General features: G+C 53.9%; 1 protein-coding gene across 3 annotated transcripts in view; it reads left to right on the top strand.

Moving 5' to 3' along the window:
- The window catches only part of GARNL3 (GTPase activating Rap/RanGAP domain-like 3), a 106,654-nt gene that overhangs the window by 85,729 nt on the left and 3,714 nt on the right, over positions 1-17,211 (top strand). For all 3 annotated transcript variants that reach the window (XM_012721379.1, XM_004677317.2, XM_012721380.1), the window contains exons 19-26: positions 1,344-1,442; positions 1,670-1,786; positions 2,492-2,679; positions 4,211-4,369; positions 6,178-6,244; positions 14,693-14,800; positions 15,915-16,033; positions 16,945-17,086. In XM_012721379.1, coding sequence (XP_012576833.1) covers positions 1,344-1,442; positions 1,670-1,786; positions 2,492-2,679; positions 4,211-4,369; positions 6,178-6,244; positions 14,693-14,800; positions 15,915-16,033; positions 16,945-17,086 — 999 coding nt within the window. The remainder of the gene's footprint in view (positions 1-1,343; positions 1,443-1,669; positions 1,787-2,491; positions 2,680-4,210; positions 4,370-6,177; positions 6,245-14,692; positions 14,801-15,914; positions 16,034-16,944; positions 17,087-17,211) is intronic.

Genomic DNA, 17,211 nt, shown 5'->3' with positions numbered 1-17,211 from the left:
GGCTACCTAGGAGGCCACACAGACACCTAGATGGAAGGACGTGGACGCTCGGCTGAGGGCCGGCGCGTGGGCCGCCTCCTTGCCTCTTAGCTGCTGTTTCTGACTCATTCGCACTTAGTCAGAAAATGATCACTGCTGGTGGGGTGGTCCCGTGTAAAGAAGTCAAGCCTGCCCCAGCGGGAGTTTAAAGAGCCATTCCTGTAGGAAGGCCAGTGGAGGAAAAGGAAGGAAGGCGGTCGATGGGCCGTCGCAGAGTCTGCCTGCCCCTAATAACTGAGTGGGGGGGACAAGCCCTCGGGCTTATGGAGGCTTTGCAGTCTCTGGGAAGTGGGGAGCCCTCAGAGGCCTGCAGCTCCAGAGCCCCCTCCTGGGGTTGCCAGTCGTGATGACGCTGTCCCAGGAGGGGTGCGGCTCCAACCGGAAAGATTTCTGCAGGAAACAAGATCTTTAGGGCCCTCATACCTAAGTTAAAATTAAACCTGAACCCCTGGAGCACTGTAGACCCAGGGGCTGGTGAGCACAGGTGAAGCAGCAGCCAGCCACTCCCCCCAGGCCCTGGGCTGTCCTGAGTCTGCACCAAGCTTAGGACACACTCTCCTGCTGGCACAACGGCCCTAACAGTTCTTCCAGCCCCTGGCTCCTGGGGGCTCCTGGGAGACGCGTAACTGTCAGCAAGATCCCAACCAGTAAACTTGGAACAGACCCTCCGTGTCACGCGGTTTCTTTCCCCACCCACTTGCCAGCCATTCCTGGACATTTCCACCAAGATTCCCTTTTTCCTGTTGCTTGGGCAGTCGAATTGATAATTGATTTCATTTGCGTCTGTCAAGGGGGACCTGTTCCTGGTGGAGGAACACTGGAAGGGAGAGGTAAACTCACTGCTGCTGCCAGCCAAAGGTGGTGGAGTCAGGAGCAGGCTCGGGTCTACTTGAAATACAAAAGGAAATCTGAGAAATATCGGAACAACTTAAGATACGACGCCCTTTCAAACACCACATTAAGAAAATACAAAAATACTTAGGAGACAGGGCTGACCCTACTTTTAATTTTTTAAACTTGGCATCCGTCCTTACACAAGGCCAGTAAGAGGCGGGGTTGCTTTTGCTTGACGGACACCGAGAACGCAGCTCACAGGCCTGCACCGTGCTCTTCCTGTGGCGTCTGGATCTTGGGGTGGAAGCATCAGTCCTCATCCCCAGCTGAGAGGAAAGTACTGCTAAGCTTACCGTATGGATTCCTGGGAGCTCTCGAAGACAACTTGGGTGCAGAGCTGCCCACAGCATGTAGGAGAGGTGCTAGAAAGTGGGGCTGGCTGAGTCAGGGTGACCGAGTCTCCCTTCCAGACGACCTTCCGTCGGTGCCCGTGTTCGACAGGACCCTGCCGGTGAAGCAGATGCACGTGCTGGAGACCCTGGACCTCCTGCTCTTCAGAGCAGACAAAGGTGCTCCCCTGCTGCCCTCGGAGGGGCTTCTCCCCTGCCAGCCCCGCTCTGCCTCCCCGGTGGCCCTTGTATTCTGAGGAAGAGGTTGGGGGTGCAGGCCTTGCTAGGTAACCCTGAAACACCCCAACCCTGGTTCCTCTCACTGTAGCTTTCCCCGCTAGGTCCTTTCTGCTCTTGCGACTCGTTTCACAGGTTCTCCAGCTCTTCCTCGGCCTTCTTTCTCTCAGGAAAAGACGCCCGGCTGTTTGTTTTCCGGCTCAGCGTTGTGCAGAAGGGCATCACGAGCAAACAGGCCGTGAGGAGCAAGTGTGACTGCAGAGACAACAAGCTTGAGAAAACAAAAGGTGCTGGCTTCTTCTTGTTGGGATGGTTCCTGTTCACGCTTTTTCTCAGACTGCCCAGATTTTTTGCTGAAAATAAAAATGAGTAGGGCCTATGCATAGCGAATAGGTCAGGGAAGCCGATGAGGCTTGATCTCTGCAGCACATGGTGCACTGGGGGAGTGGCCGTGGGATGGGGGTGGGAGACGGGGTCACTTAAAGGCACAGGTGTCCAGTTACCAGTTGGGGGGGAAGGGTGTGAGGCTCAGCATGGTAATTATCACAGAAGAAAACAAGTCAGAATTTTATTTTACTGTTTTCATTTTCACTTGGAAAGTCGCAAGGATAGCAATGCTGTTTCCCTAAAAGAAGCTCAAAAGGTGGGCGGCATATCCAGGGAAGTCCAGGCCTGAGTGGGAGGTGACTCAGCGCCATTAGGAAGTCTGTGAGAGACGCCCCGGCTCTGGCTGCAGACACTGACCACCTGGCTTGAAATCCTGCCTCGGCGAGGCCCGGCGCTGTGTCGCCTCTCAGAGGAGCGGGGACAGCACATCTTCGAGTCCTGCAATAGAACCTCATTTTGACTTCAGGTCTCCCTGTGCTGAGGCCGGAAACCACTCAGTCCTTCCCTGGCTTGTGCGGAGTTTCCGGGGTGCCCGGGTTGCCAGGGTACCTAGGCCTGGGGCCCCGCTCGTGTCCATGCTCAGTGTCGCTCTCTGCTCTCCCCAGGCTGCCATTTGTACGCCATCAACACACACCACAACAGAGAGCTGAGGATCATTGTGGCCATTCGCAATAAGCTGCTTCTGATCACCCGGAAGCCCAGCAAGCAGGGCGGGACCACGGGCGGGACCACCGGCGCCTCACTGCTGCCGCCCCTGTCGGAGTCGCCCATTGAAGAATTCCAATACATCAGGGTGGGTCTTCTCCTCAGATCCCCCCTCTCCCCCATGGGGGCAGGAGGCAGACTCTCTCCTTCCACCAGAGGGTGTCACCCTCTGTGGAAACCTGTTGGCCAACCCGGGAAACCTTGTCAGAGGACAGAGGCGCACAGGGCTTTTCCCTCCTCCATCCAGTTCACTGGTGCCTGCGCGCCTGCAGGTGCTGTTCTGGGCGGAAAGAGACAACAGGGGGTAAACAAAGGCTCTCTTCTCTTGGAGATTGCTTCCTACTTGAAGCATTAAGCAAATCTAGAGTCCTGTAGATGCCCATAAAACAGGGTACGAAACAGGCCGGGATAGTGGATAGGGAGGTGGGAGCCTGTTTTAGCAAGGAGGCCCGCTGAAAGGTCAGCTTCCAGCACGAAACCTGAAGTGTGAGCGCTCTGGGAAGGCGGCCCAGGCAGACGAGGCCACGGTGAGGGCCCACAGCCCAGCGGAGGGGGCTGGAGTAGCGGGGATAGGCTGGAGGCAGGAGGGACAGGGCAGGTGCTCTTGGGCCTTGAAGAGCCACAGAGGGTTTGAGACCGAGACCGAGAAGGTGGCATGGTTTTAAAAGGTCACTCTGGCTCCTGGACAGGTGGGCACAGGAGGCTAAGATGGAAATTAGAGCCTCGCACAGACTGCTGGCAAGAGACCAGGTGCCGGCAGGCGGGACAGGCCGCTTGTCTCAGTCAGGGGTCACTGAGGATTCGAGGAGGCCCCTGGTGAGAGACGCTTCTCACTGGTCAGGAGACTCTCTCCTTCCACCAGAGGGTGCCAGGAGTCCTCTCCGATCTTGCCACCCGAATCTCTTTTAAAACTACAGTTTTTAAAACTGACTAGCCCAGCCTGGCTGCTCAGGCAGGTCTGCCTGTGGGGAACTGGAAGTGACTTGCCTCGAGTCTAAGCCTCTTCAGCGAGGTTTAGCCTTTCTGCTGCTCTTCAGTTTAGGGAGACAGGACAGCATCACCATTAAGTGCAAACAAGCTAAACTCTTGCTTTAGTTGGAATTAATCTCACAAAGCAGCAGTTCTCATGAATGTTTCTGCAGTGCGTGTACCGCAGCGCATGAGCTCTGACTCAGACTTCCCAAGCGCAAATTCTGCCTCTACCAGGTGTAAGGGAGACAAGTCCCATGGCTTTGGAGCCTCGGTTTCCTCACCTGTAAAACAGAATAATAGCCTATCCTGCTTCACAAGGTGGTTGGAGGGGAGGTGGGGACAGGGGCGGGTCCGCGCTAAGTGCTCGGGGAGGTGGCAGTTGTCATCATTATCACTGTCAGTAAATCACAGGGCGGGACCAGGCTGAGGGCCGGAGGGGACCGCTCTGTTACGCCCTTTTCCTAATTTGTTTCTCTGCTTCTCCCTTTGCCATGGACAGGTGATGGGAGAGAGAAGTCCCAGGTGTCCCCTGTCTTCCCTTCAGGCAAAGGCTCTACCCAGGAGGAGGCCCGGTGTGGGGGGAGGGGGTGTGTGTGGACTCCAGAGGCTGCTCCATGTCTGACCTCTCTCCTCCATCATCCACACAGGAGATCTGTCTGTCCGACTCTCCCTCAGTCATGACCTTGGTGGATGGGCCCACTGAAGAGAGTGACAACCTCATCTGTGTGGCTTATCGGCACCAGTTCGACGTGGTGAACGAGAGCACGGGGGAGGCCTTCAGGCTGCACCATGTGGAGGCCAGCAGGGTGAGCTGACAGACAGAGGGGCCGCGCGGAGCCCACAGGCCAGGGGTCCCGTCTTCTGCCGTGCGCGGCTGGTTTCCTTTCAGTGGTCACTGATGGCCATATCTGTAGGCGTCCCCACATGACGTCGCCTTTTTTGTGGGTCGGAACGGCGCATTCTACATGACTGCCCCATTGTCCTGGGTAGCTTTTCCCAATCTCTCCTGGCCTTTCCATCCCACCCAGTGAAGGAAGCGTAGAGTCCACGGCTGAGTCTGGATAACTAGATGCAGAGAGCCTGTTTGGTCACGCAAGCAGAAGGGGCTCTGGGGAGTCATGGTGCTGCCGTGGCCCTGGGTCCTCACGGCTGGGGGCCTGGCCTTGGGTGTGGCCCATCGCTGCCTGCCCAGAGGCCCCTAGGACGGCATAGAGGGGAGGAGTACACTGGACGAGAAAGCGGTCAGCGCTGCTCCGCACCCCATGAAGCGAGCGCCAGAGTCCTGGCTTTGGGCAAAATCCAGGGCCCCCCTGAAACCATTGGGAAGCATGGGGGACTGCGTGTCGCAGCACACAGCACCCCTGGGAAGCGGGAGCACTGCCCCGCGGCTGCAGAGCAGGCCCAGACCTGCTGACACTGGAAGGGCACAGGGTGGGCCCTGCTCCCGGGGAGGGCTTCCAAGCCCCCAGGCTCCCGTCCTTTCCACTGGGCCAGAGAGACTGAGCTCTTCCTAACTGGGCTTCACAAGAAATAAAAATGCAGCATGTATTAGGACATGTCCTATATGTGTGATCATTCAAATGGCATCTCATGAGCATAAAACTTTGAGAAAAAGAAAGGTCTAGATGTAGTAAGAGGCCCTCTTGACTCCCACTGTCATCAGTCAGATGACAACAGCAGTGTGTTGCTTCCTTATAGACAGCCACTTGGTCGAGATGCCAGGCTTGGGGCATGCCAGCGTGTGATGCCACAGCCTGAGAGCAGTGTCCGCCAGACACTGTACAGGATGGCTTTGGGGGCCCTGCTGTCTACATGAACCTTTATCCACCCAGACATTGCTAGGCGATCTCTAACTGTACACGTAACACGGTGTCTACACACACGCATGTGTGTACTACACACGTGTGCGAGTGTGTGTGTGTGCACACATGCATTATGTGGGTACGCACATACACACAAATGTATAGGTTTGTTGCCCAAACTCGCTGCAGTTGGAGTAGGCTAAGGAGCTTCCTAAGCTCAGGATGCCCACGTCCCACCCCTGGAGATTTCCCTGGGCGTAGGTGTGGTGTGGGCTTTGGCCTTTAATGAGCCCCAACTGATTGATGTGGGAACAAGTTTAGGAACACTGGGGCTGCTACCGCAGTGGGCTTCAGCCAACCGGCCGGACCAGGCTGGAGTCTCACTACTTGACTCCAGCACTGGACACCCCGGGAGAAAGGTTCTAAGTGAGGGAAGGACAGGAGGGTGGGCTAGCCGAGCCAGAGCTGGTGGGATCTCGGCTGTGCACTGACCCGGAGAGCCTCACTCTCCTCACTGTGAAGCGGGAGGGCGCCCTCTCTCCGGCTGGCGCGCTGTGGCACCGAAACCTCTTAGGACAGCAGTGGAGGTGTCTGTGGGCTGCGGGAGGATGGTGCGAGGGAGGGAAGGGAGAGCGCGGCACTCACACTGTGGTCACAGCCTCGCTGTGTGGCGTCCTGCGTGCCGGAGGCAGAAGGGCCCCCGCCGCCCCCAGTGTGGAGAGCCGGGGCCACTGCACAGCCTCGGAGCTCGCGAGTCTTCTGGTAGCGCCAGCATCCAGCCTGCCCACGACCCTTGCCCGTTCTCATTGCAGGTTAATTTTGTTGCAGCTATTGATGTGTACGAAGACGGAGAAGCCGGTCTGCTCCTGTGTTACAACTGTGAGTGAGGGTTTCTCTACCGGCTCAAAGTTAGTCGGGGCGATTAGAAGGGTTCACCTCATGTGCTGCTGTGTCTTCCCTGGGTCCTGGGTGCACTCCAGGGAGACCCAGAGAGGCCTTTCCCCCTGGCCCCCACCTTCCAGGCCTGCTGGTGAGGTGGTGAAGCTCCGCTGCCTGGGCAGGTCTCCAGCACGCGGCCGAGGCTGGGAGCGCTGAGGAGCGCTGGCGCTGTGCCAGGCCCTCTCAGACTCTGGCCACTGCGTTCCCAGGCACCAGCAGTTGAGAGAGAAGGCAGTGAGGCCTGGAGAGGTGAACGCCTTCCTCAAGCCTGCAGCAGAACAGCAGCGGACCCCCCCACACCCGGGCCCTTCCGCCTCCCCGGCACCGACATTCAGCACCGCCACTGTTCCACGGTTTCTCAGGTCTTAGCGAAATCAGCCCCCACCTGGCATCGCCGACCTCAGCTGGTGGGTTTTGGGGGGGCCAAAGGTGCCAAATAGGGTCTTCGAAGCTTTTCAGCATCTCAAGTATTGTGCTTCAGTTAAGAGGACCTTTTTATGACTAACAGTAGTAAGCGGTTTTCCCGGGTAAGAGTGCCCCGTCGCCCTCAGCAAGGCTTTTCCCTCCGTCTGGACTTGTATTTGGTCAGAGCACTTAGGACAGGTGTTTAGATTAATCTCCGGTTAGCACCGGAGAGCGAGTCATAAAGTAGAGAAAGATATTTGGTAAACAGCATCTTTCCAAATCCCAGATTTGTGGGGAATGAGAGAAGGTAGAGCGCGAGGCAGGAAGCTCTCTGGCGGTAAACTGCTCCAGCAGGACATTCCAGCCCCAGCTCCGTCCAGCCCACAACGCCAGGTCGGGCAGGGCAGGCGCGCTGTCCCGTGGGCCCTGTCAGGTGGCCCTGGCGGCCAGGTGCCGCGCCTGAAGTCACTTCTGCAAGGAGTGGGAACATCTGTGGGGAGACCTGGCGGCAGCTGCCCTGGAAACCCACCTGCGGTTTCTCTTGACTAAATTCAACTGCTTGAAGGACGGAGGGATTTCAGGTGGCAGAGGCGTCCAGGGCGGGTCTCCCAGATGAGAGAATGACACGCGAGAAGGACATGAGCGTGACTGACATGGGCTCTGCCTAACCTGAGTCACAGGCCGGTGGTGGCCACGGCGCTGCTCCAGCAAGGAGCCCCTCCCCTCTCCAGCCCCTCCCCGGGGCCACGTCCCAGCCCAGGCCGCTCAGTCCCTGCTTCAGGACCTGTTTCCACCCGGCATGGGCCTGGAGTGCATCTCTGTAAAGCCGCCGGTCTGTTGATTTCCCATGTGCGACAGGACGTTGGCCAGAGAGGCCCCCTGACCCGCCTCATTCAGCCCCAAATCGTGCACTTCCTTCCATGTCTTGGGGTGAGGGTCTATCTCTCATTTTCTACCTGCCACTTTCTCCAAGCAAGTTGCCAGGCCCCTGGTGGCGGCGGGGGTGGGGTGGGTTCCCCACAGTTACAGGTGACTTGCAGGCTCGTGCATCGCATCAGCCACACCTGCTGGAGTGGGCTGCGTGTCCTGGTCAGACACTGAGCAGAGCAGGCCTCTCGACACAGCGTGTCCCCGGCGCTGCTCGTCCCCAGACTTGAACCTGGCTTTTTAAAAATTGAGGTAACAGTGGTTTACATATGACAAGAGGCAGGATCCACACCTGTTCAGGTGTATGTCCTACCACCAGGGCACCCCGAGTCCTCCACCGTGGGCCATAGCCCTCCACCCTTTGAGGGGCTGATTGTGACCATTTAAGTCTGCTCGTTTCCAGTAACCAATGAAGTCAAGTAAAAATAGCTTCCAGAGTCAGAGAGACTATTTTATAACAGAGATTGTAGCTTTTCAAATAGGTTGTTTGAAGAAAATGTATTTTTGAGGTAACAGGCGAGGGCAGCATGGAGGTCAGTGTGTTAACGACATTCTAATCTTATTCTTGAACGCCAGGGCCAATCTTTGCTGCAACACAGAAGCAAAAGAAAATTTGGCTGTGACCTTAGCACGCAGCCAGGACCCACCTTTAAGGCAAATTGTAAATTCTAGGGCTAAGGGTGGGCCCTGGGCTTCCTAAAGAGTTTTAAGGTAATTAGGCAAGGAAAGTTCGCACGTGTTACCCCACATGACAGCATTCCAGCTCAGGGGGTGTGGCCCTGCAAGAGTGTGATGGGAAGAGCACTCAGATGCCTTCTCAGGCCTGCGGGGACCCAGCGAGACCACCCGCCCCCTGCCCCGCTGACTCCGTATCCGTCAGAGCAGTCGTTCAGCTCGTCATCTCCAGCCTTGTCCATCTGCAGAGACTTCTGTCTTAGCCTTAGAAACAGTCCCTGCCGCCTTGTTCTCAGCTGAGGGGGAAGGCCGGCGCCCAGCACTCCCTGCTTAGAGCCGGTCTTAGATTCACAGTGCTGCACTCGCGCTTCTAGATCAGCCAAGAAGCCCAGCGAAACCCTGGGCTTCCAGCACGTGCCCCTGTGGACAAGGGGGGCGACCATCACTGTCATAGACAGCATAAGAGAACCGCTGTGTGAGACACCGTGGTCCCATCGGAGCCCCTCAGCCCACGTGGCCAGGACATTCTTAAAGGCACAGCATCCCATGGGCCTGGGGCCGCGCTGAGATCATGTTCTGCTGCCTTTGCCCCAACTGCGCTCCACAGCACAGCGTGGCCTCAGCTCTGGCGTCTGGAACCTCCCCCTCAGGCGCGGGAACAGCCTTCAATTTCAACATTACAAGTCTGGAGAAATGTCACAGGACACAGCAGAAGATAGCAGGTGTCACTGGAAATTTGTTGCCCAGAGACAAGGGAGCCCGAGGCAGACACAGAATGAGAGAGAGGTCATTGGGCTGAGTCCTGCCGGTGGACACTCCTGACGCCGCCCCTCATATCCTCCTCCAGCTTCCTTCTCTCCTGCTGCTGTCCCGCTCCCCCACACCCCTCTCATTCTCTTCCCCTCTGTCTATCCTTCTCATTTGCCCCATCACCGCCTCTTCTCACCCTCTTCCCCCAGTCCTCAAGGCTCCCCTCTGCAAGGCCTCCAGGAGGGGCACTCACAGGTCAGCCCCACAGAAGGAACTTCCCGCTGTGCTCCCTCCCAGGGTGCCCCTCAACCTCTGCAGACAGCCAGGTATTTCCTGCCCCCACTGCTCCTCTGCATCTGCCTTCCTGAGACATCACCTTCCACCTGGCACTAGACCAGACTCCACCCCCCTCCCGCCCCCAGCCTCCACCGAGTCAGGTTAGTCACCACCACCAGTGTCCTGCCCCTCCGTGACTCTCCTGCTGCCTCTCTGGACCCCGGAGACTACATGGCCTTCATCGCGGGCCACTCTGCAGCACCACCCTCTCTGCTGGGGTTACGTTATAAACCCCAGTCTCCCCGGGTCACTCTCCCAGCTAGGGATGCCCCTCCAAGCCTCTCTCTGCCTCCCACCCTGCCAATTCCTCTTGCCACTCCCCGGACACCCCAGCACCTCGATACAGCCCACGTCCTCTGACTCAGCCCAGCTCTTTCTTCCTCTGGAGTTAGCCCGGCTCCACTTACCTCCGTCCAGGCTGCTCCGTCCAGGCTGCAACCCCCCGCCCCATCCCGCAGTGGCCTGTTTACCCTGCTGCCCGGAGCAGGTAGAGGGCAGGGCCCTGCCAGGCTCACATTGCCAGCTGCAGCCCTGATCATGCCTCAAGGCAGGAAACATTCCGGAGTGGAACACAAGATGACTGTCATTTCCAGAGATTCCGGGCAGCAGGGTCAGGTGGGCCATGTGATGTGGGAAGCTCTGAAGGGCCTGCCAGACTTGTCACAGGATGGGGACAAGAGGACAGTGGCCAGTCCCATTCCGAGAAGAAGGCTGAGCATCACCATCTGCCGGCTGTGCCCTAGTGGTCCAAGGTAAAATTATATTTTTTATGGAAAAATATAAAACTCTATTATAGAAAAGAGACTGTAAAGCCTCATTCCAGATTTTCAATATCATCATTTGCTATTTCATAATAAATATGATATTTATTATAACATTTAATATTTTAAATGTTTTAGCAGATGAGTAGCACCATCCCCTTGCATTGTAATATATTATGTCATCACTTCATACAGTCTCAGGCACAAGTCATGACACTGCATGGGGGTCTCTAGTCCTGGGAAGATTCTAATCACAGTGCAGGCAGCACAGATGTGTCTTCATGTGATGAAGCTCAGGGATCTCAACGTACCGGAAAAGCTAAGGGGCCCCACCGGTCCCTGCTGCAATGCGGGGCCGTGGCACCGCCGAGTGGGCTGCGGTACTGAGCTGCGGTACTGAGCGGAGAGAGCCGAGAGGCGCATGTGCGCATGCGTGCGCCACCGCTGGGCTGGTAGGAGCAGAGGTCTGGGCTGGGCTGCGCCAGGGCGGGGGCTGGGAACTGCACCTAGAAGAGAGCTGCTGTTTTGGTCTTTTTTTTTTTTTTTAAGTTTTTTTATTTATGCTTACAGAACTGGGGTACAGGCCAGAGGTGTGGTGGGTGAGAGGCTTCACCACAGAGTAGGGAGCAGAACAGGCAGATCCACTGAAATACACTGCTGAGGGGAGCGAGGTCTGCTGCGCCCTGGGTCAGCTCCCTGGCCAGGATCGAACTCCTGCTACAGAGGCTTTGGAGAGCTTCATAATGTTTAACCCTTTAACCTTTGCACCACCAGGGAGGGCCCTGTTTTGGTCTTTAGTATTGAGGTTATGTGTTTGTGATGAAAATAAATTATTTAAGTGGGTGGGCCAGCAACATGGCCGCTGGAATATGGACTTCCTTGCTTGCAGACTTGCCTGGTGGTGATGCCTGGTGATGAGGTGACTGATGAGTGGGTCACTGGGGAAGTCAGGTTAGCACAGACGAAACCTGTAAGTGCCTGGTGGTGGTGAGCTGCAGCCTTGTTGAAACTGGCCCTAAAGGTGCAGCAAGCCAATTCTAGAGCACTCCAGTCCAGTCGCCGCGGAGTGTCATGGGATCTTGATAGTACTCGTAGTACTCGTAGTACTCGGAGTCCTCTTTACCCCAGTCCACTTCACTTGTCTCTGCCTGCCTTGTGGCCTGATGGAGCACCTCCGTTGGGGGGGTTACTTGGCTCTTAAAGGGACAGCACAGGGTTCTGACGTTATAAGCCTCCCCACAGCTGCAAATGTGTATAAGTTTAAATCAAACCCAGACAGCTGATAACAGAACTGCTTTATGGAAAAATTATTCCTGTAAACATGAAAACAATTTCCTTATAGATTCATTTTATTGTTTTTATAATTGCAGTTATACTTTTGCTGCTATTATATTAGAACAATTTTCAGATATCATCTAAAAATACAAATGTGTACTTTAAAAACCAATTTCAAAGGTAAATGAGAAGGCTTTTTCAATGTGTGTAGTATTTTTGCTGTAAGAATCGTAAGTGCTGAGCAAAACAATTTACCTCTAATGGAAGTGGTTAATGATTTCGGGAAGGCTGGTTCGATCTGATATTATGCACAGACTTTGAGATACTACAGAACACTGTGTAGCAGTTGTGAAATCTCTTCCTAGCCTGAATTTACATTCCATGGTGAGTCACGGCAACTATAGTGTTATTAAAGTAAGTGAGCACAACAAAAACAAAATTAACAGATCAAGAGAAATCCAGAAATAGAACCACATATATTTGAATCTTCCAACAAATATGCTGAAATAATTGGATAATCATGTGCAAAATAAAAACAACAAAGAATCTTGATCTAGACCTTCACGAGATTAAACAAAAAATTAATTCAAAATGGATGATAAAACCATGAAACTTCAAGGAAACCTAAGAGATTTACAAACATGGCAAAAATTGTTTAGATGTCACACAAACAGCACAGCCCAGAAAAGAAAAAAGTAGTGAATTCAAAGTAGAACTCTGATCCTTGAAAGATAGTGCTTAAGAGAGGGGCCACAGAGAGCGAGTGTTTGCACATCAGACATTTGGATCAGGAAAATACAGAGAACTCTCAAACTTAAGAAAAGGAAAACTCAATTAAAAACAAGGAAAAACACACCAGACATCTCACCAGAGACGATATGAGTCTGGTAAACAAGCTCAAAAAAGAATGTTCAGCATCCATAGGGCAGTGTGACTCCTTGAGACACTGCCACACCCCTGCAGGGGGGCTAAAATGAAAAGACTTGACCCCTGCAGTGCTGGCAGGGTGCGGAGGCCATGGGCCTCTCCTGCCCTGCTAGGGAGTTAAAATGCTGCAGCCACTTTGGTAACCAGGTTGGCAGTTCCTCAGAAAGTGAGACAGTTGCCACACTCCAGCCATTCTACTCTGGGTCTGTACAGAAGAGGCACAAAAGCACATGTACCCCCCAAAAGATTTGTACTCTGTCACTCCTGGCAACATCCTTTGTATTATTAGCCCAATGTGGAAATGCCCCAAATGTCCATTGCAGTGGCTCTCAGACATGTGCACAAGGTCCTGGAGACTCCTCCCCTCCAGAGGTGGTGCTTTGATCTGAGGCCCTTGCGTGTGACGGGTCTTAGGGACTGGCTTCCATTGAACAAGATATGGCAGAAGTGGAGGAGGTGACTTCTGAACTAGGCAAAAAAAAAAATCATGGCAATCCCCCGGTTGCCTTCTCTTGGGTTCCTTGCACACAAGGAGTCCCATGGAAAGGTCTGTGGGGTGAGAAATGAAGGTTTCCTGCCCAGGGAGCCTACCCACACAGGGGTCCAGTCAAGCCCTCAGGGAACTCTGACCACAAGGTCATCTTGGCTGTAGTTCATGGAAGCCCCTGACCTAGAAGCATCCACTTCTAAGCCATTTCTGAATTCCTGACTCACAGGAACTGTGAGATAATAAATGTCTGTTGACCCAGGCTGGGATCATTTGCTACATAGCAATAGATAATGCATGTGTCTGTCAACAGGTAAATGATTAAATACTCATATCTCTGCAATAAAAAGGTAATGAACCTTTGAGACACATAATAATAATAGGGAATTCAAATAAGTAGGCTAGGTGAAAGAAGACAAAAGTATATACTATGATTTCATTTATATAGAATTCTAGAAAATGCAGTCTGATCTGTGGTGATAGCAGATTGGGGTTGTCTCAGGACAGAGAGCAGGTGTAAGGGTCCACTTAGACACTGGGGGTAACAGCTGCTTTATTCATCATCTTTTTTTAAGATTTATTTATGCTTACAAGAACTGGGGCACAGGCCAGAGGTGAGGGGTAAGAGGACTCACCAGAGACAGAGTAGGGAGTAGAATAGGCAGATTCATTGAAACACACTGCTGAGGGGAGCAGCAAGCGGGTCAGGAGAGTGCCATGTGGGCCACTCCCTGGCTGGGGATCAAACTGATGCCACAGTGGCTTTGGAGAACTTCATAATACTGTGCTTTAACCTGTTGTGCCACCAGGGAGGGCCCCATTATCTTCTTAGTAGTGATGGTTTCAAGGGTGCAGACACCTGTCAAAACTTACAAAGTATAGCTTCAGACATACACACTTAACTGCTTGACAACTACCCCTCAAGACTGCTAAAACAAAACAAAACAAAACAAAACCTTGGGGAACAAAGTAGAACATTTTACCCATAATTTCACTCCCTAGAGACATGTTACCATTTCCTTCCAGACAGTTATTTTAAGAAATAATCAGCAAATTGCAAAGGAGGAGGGCTGAACTGTTGTGACAGCGTCATTTATAGAACAGAAAGCTCAGGACAAACTAAATCAAATCGAATCAGGAAAGGACTGGTAAATACATATACTACATCATCGGATTGCACACTTAAAAAGGATGAACTCGAATGGTGTAGAAATTATAGCTGAACAAACATGTTTCAAAAAGCATTCTAAAATATGATTCATGACTAAAACATGAAGAGCTTCTGGAATACAGGAGACCTTGGTTTCCCTATGTGCTGTCTTGCTCTAGGAGAATCTGAACCAGCTTGGAGCAGGCAGGTCAAGAACAGGATAATGAATGAACTTGGCTTTGCCTAATGCTGGCTCAGGTTCCCCCAGGTGATACGGGCATATGGTTTCGAGTTTTCCTAATAAAGCGTGGGGTGGGGCTTCCACCACACTAGCCTTGCCAAATCACCTTCAGGTCTTCCTCCGCCTCGAGCTGCCATCGAGCGTCCCTCTGTGCCACCCGGCAGACCCGCGCTGTCCCCAGCTGTCCCTGCGGTGCTGTGAGACAGGCTGCTTCACCTCTCCTAGCCTCGCTCTGCCCATCCCCAAGTCCGCGTGCTTTCTAACCCTCAGAGACTGGCAGAGTAGTCTCCAAAAGTGGCAGTTATGATCCCCGAGTATCCAGGCCCAGGAGGGGGGGCGGTCAGACCTGCGACAGAGAGAGGCCACGAGATCCCCACTTGGGGCCTGTTGGTTTACCTGACCACAGTGATGTGTGTTGTCTCTAACAATCGTGGGTTACGTTGTCTCATTGCAGACAGTTGCATCTATAAAAAGGTTTGCCCATTTAATGGGGGCTCTTTTCTGGTTCAACCCTCGGCGTCCGATTTCCAGTTCTGTTGGAACCAGGCTCCATGCGCCATTGGTAAGAACAGCCTTTATGCGACCTTTGTCTCTTGTCCAGGTGGCTGCGTCTGCACCCTCTGTGATGTGGAAGCGGGCTAGCTGGCTTCCTGCGTAACTACTGTAAACTGTGCGAGCCCGAGGAATACTCAGAGTGTTCTTAAAGTGCTTTTCTTTCTGTCCCTCTTGGGGACTGCTGTCCTCGGTGTCTGAACATGTGCAGTTGAGAGCAATTAGATCGCATTTCTCAGCGTTTGGGTATCTCTCAATATCACTAATTTTGGACCTCGCTTTCTTTTTTCTAAACTCCAAGAGCAAAAATAACCACCCTTAAAATGCCGACTGACCTGGGGAAGATAACATTCAGCACCACTCTTACCTGTTTTGAAGCTCACGTGTCTAGAAGCACAGAAACACAGTGCTTCGTGGCCACTGAAACGCGGGGATGTGAGTGCAGGCGCTCCGGTTCTGGTGCAGCTCCTCAGCTGGCATTTGCCTGCTGAGAGCCAGGCCAGAGCTGAGAATCTTCTCAGCTAGCATGTTTCCACCAAGTAAGATGATCTGTTGATAGGTGAGCGTGGCAGCCCTTACTCGGCCACGACAGGGTCCCGGGCTGGAAATACCAGCCGTCGCAATGTGTGGACTATGCCCGCCCTACCCGACACCAGAGCTTAGCCTCGCCTTCCTCGTCACATCTGCACTGCCTTGCCATTGGTACGATCACCTCCTACAAATTAGAATAAAGTGTTGCCTGACCTGTGAGAAATACTGACTATGAGGCTGAAAAAACAGCCTGTAGTGAGTCGGCTGTCCCCGCGTGATGTGGGACTCATACAGGGCGCAGCATCAGGGCGGCCCACCCCACGCGTCACCCGCCTGGGAGGGGTGCAGCTTCCCGGTGCGGCTTCTGCCACGCGTGCATCTTTCACACCATCGTGAAGCCGGAAAGTCATAAATCAAACTATCCGAAGTGTGGAGTTGTCGAGACTCCTGTGTCTGAGAGGAAATGAGGAACCATCAGGGCGCTGGCCGGGCTGGTCGGCCTATGGTGCTGGGCAGCAGGCAGAGATGCACATTCCTGGGGTACCGGGGGACGGCCAGCAGGCCAGCAGCCCATGCACCCCCTTCTCTTGCAGTGTGCGCTTTCCCATACCTCCTGGCCTTCACCGCCGACTCCATGGAGATCCGACTGGTGGTCAACGGGAACCTGGTCCACACCGCGGTCGTGCCTCAGCTGCAGCTCGTGGCCTCCAGGGTGAGTAGCCCTGGGCCTGCTGCCTGAGAGGCTCCAGGCGAGTGGGGTGGGAGTGCACCTCTCATCAGGCTGGACTGCTGGTAACAACACCACAGTGTCAAAAACTGCAAGTTGGACTCGGACAGACCATGGCTGGATTTCGCGTGTGGCCCACTGGGCTTTGAAATGCCCCTCCTTAGTCTTGCTGGGAGCTGGGAGCAGTTGGGGGGCACTCAGCTGAAGAGTGACACCCCTGAGAAGCGTCACTGTGGCACCAAGGACCATCCAAGCCCAGGAGAGTAAAAGTTCACGGTGTCCCGCTTTCTTTCAAGTGGAATTTGTACCCCATGAAACACGGGACTGGCTGCCCGTGTCTGGGGCACAGAGTTTGCACAAAGACGCAGACTGAGAAATGCACGGGGACCAGCTCCTGCCCGAGCAAATAACCTCCAGAGCATAGTTGAAAGTGCAGTAAAACATTCAGGGATATTGAATTTTGATAGTTAAGAACTTTCTTCCTAAACCTAGACTCCATTTCAGTCTAATCAGGGCTTTAACAGCCAGCTTGTAACTGTAAAATCCCCGAAGGTGGGCTCTGGGGGCTGCTGCCGACACCGAGGTGCACTCCGGGTGCAGAGTATTTATGCATCAGTGAATGAATGACCCTTTTCACTGGGTTCCCAGGCCACTTCCCTTCCAGCCCTCCAGCCGCCCCAGCCGCTGAGGGAAGAGTGCGTGGTGGGGAATTAACTCTCTGTTGTGTAACAAGGAGATGAGGGAAGCAGTGGGAATGGAATGCTCAGGCCTACCACCCCAGGGCCCAGCTCAGGAACCCCTCCCCAGATGGCCAAAGGCTTCCCGGGGCTGAAGGATGGCCAGCGGGGCAGGGCTGGGCACCAGCGAGTCCGATAATGCTTTCTGCTTCTTCCTAGTCGGACATATACTTCACAGCCAGCGCCGCTGTGCACCATGAGGTCTTGTCTGGAGGCAACTCCAAGGGGACCAGCACCCAGAACTCTCCTCAGACACCCCCAGGCCGAGATGCTCCCGTATTTCCTTCTTCCCTGGGGGAAGGTGAAGTCAGTTTTTATGATCTTATTAATAGATGCATTTAACCATGCTGATTCCTTTGTTCATCGCCAAGTATTCATGTGTGTGATGACGGCCCAAGGAAGTCACTAATTAAAGCCACAAAAACC

This window comes from Condylura cristata, unplaced genomic scaffold (genome assembly GCF_000260355.1).
Source record: "Condylura cristata isolate star-nosed mole 26May11 unplaced genomic scaffold, ConCri1.0 scaffold00006, whole genome shotgun sequence".
Classification (NCBI taxonomy): domain Eukaryota; kingdom Metazoa; phylum Chordata; class Mammalia; order Eulipotyphla; family Talpidae; genus Condylura; species Condylura cristata.
The sequence above is the reverse complement of the archived record's forward strand: the minus strand, read 5'-3'. Positions and strand labels throughout refer to the sequence as shown.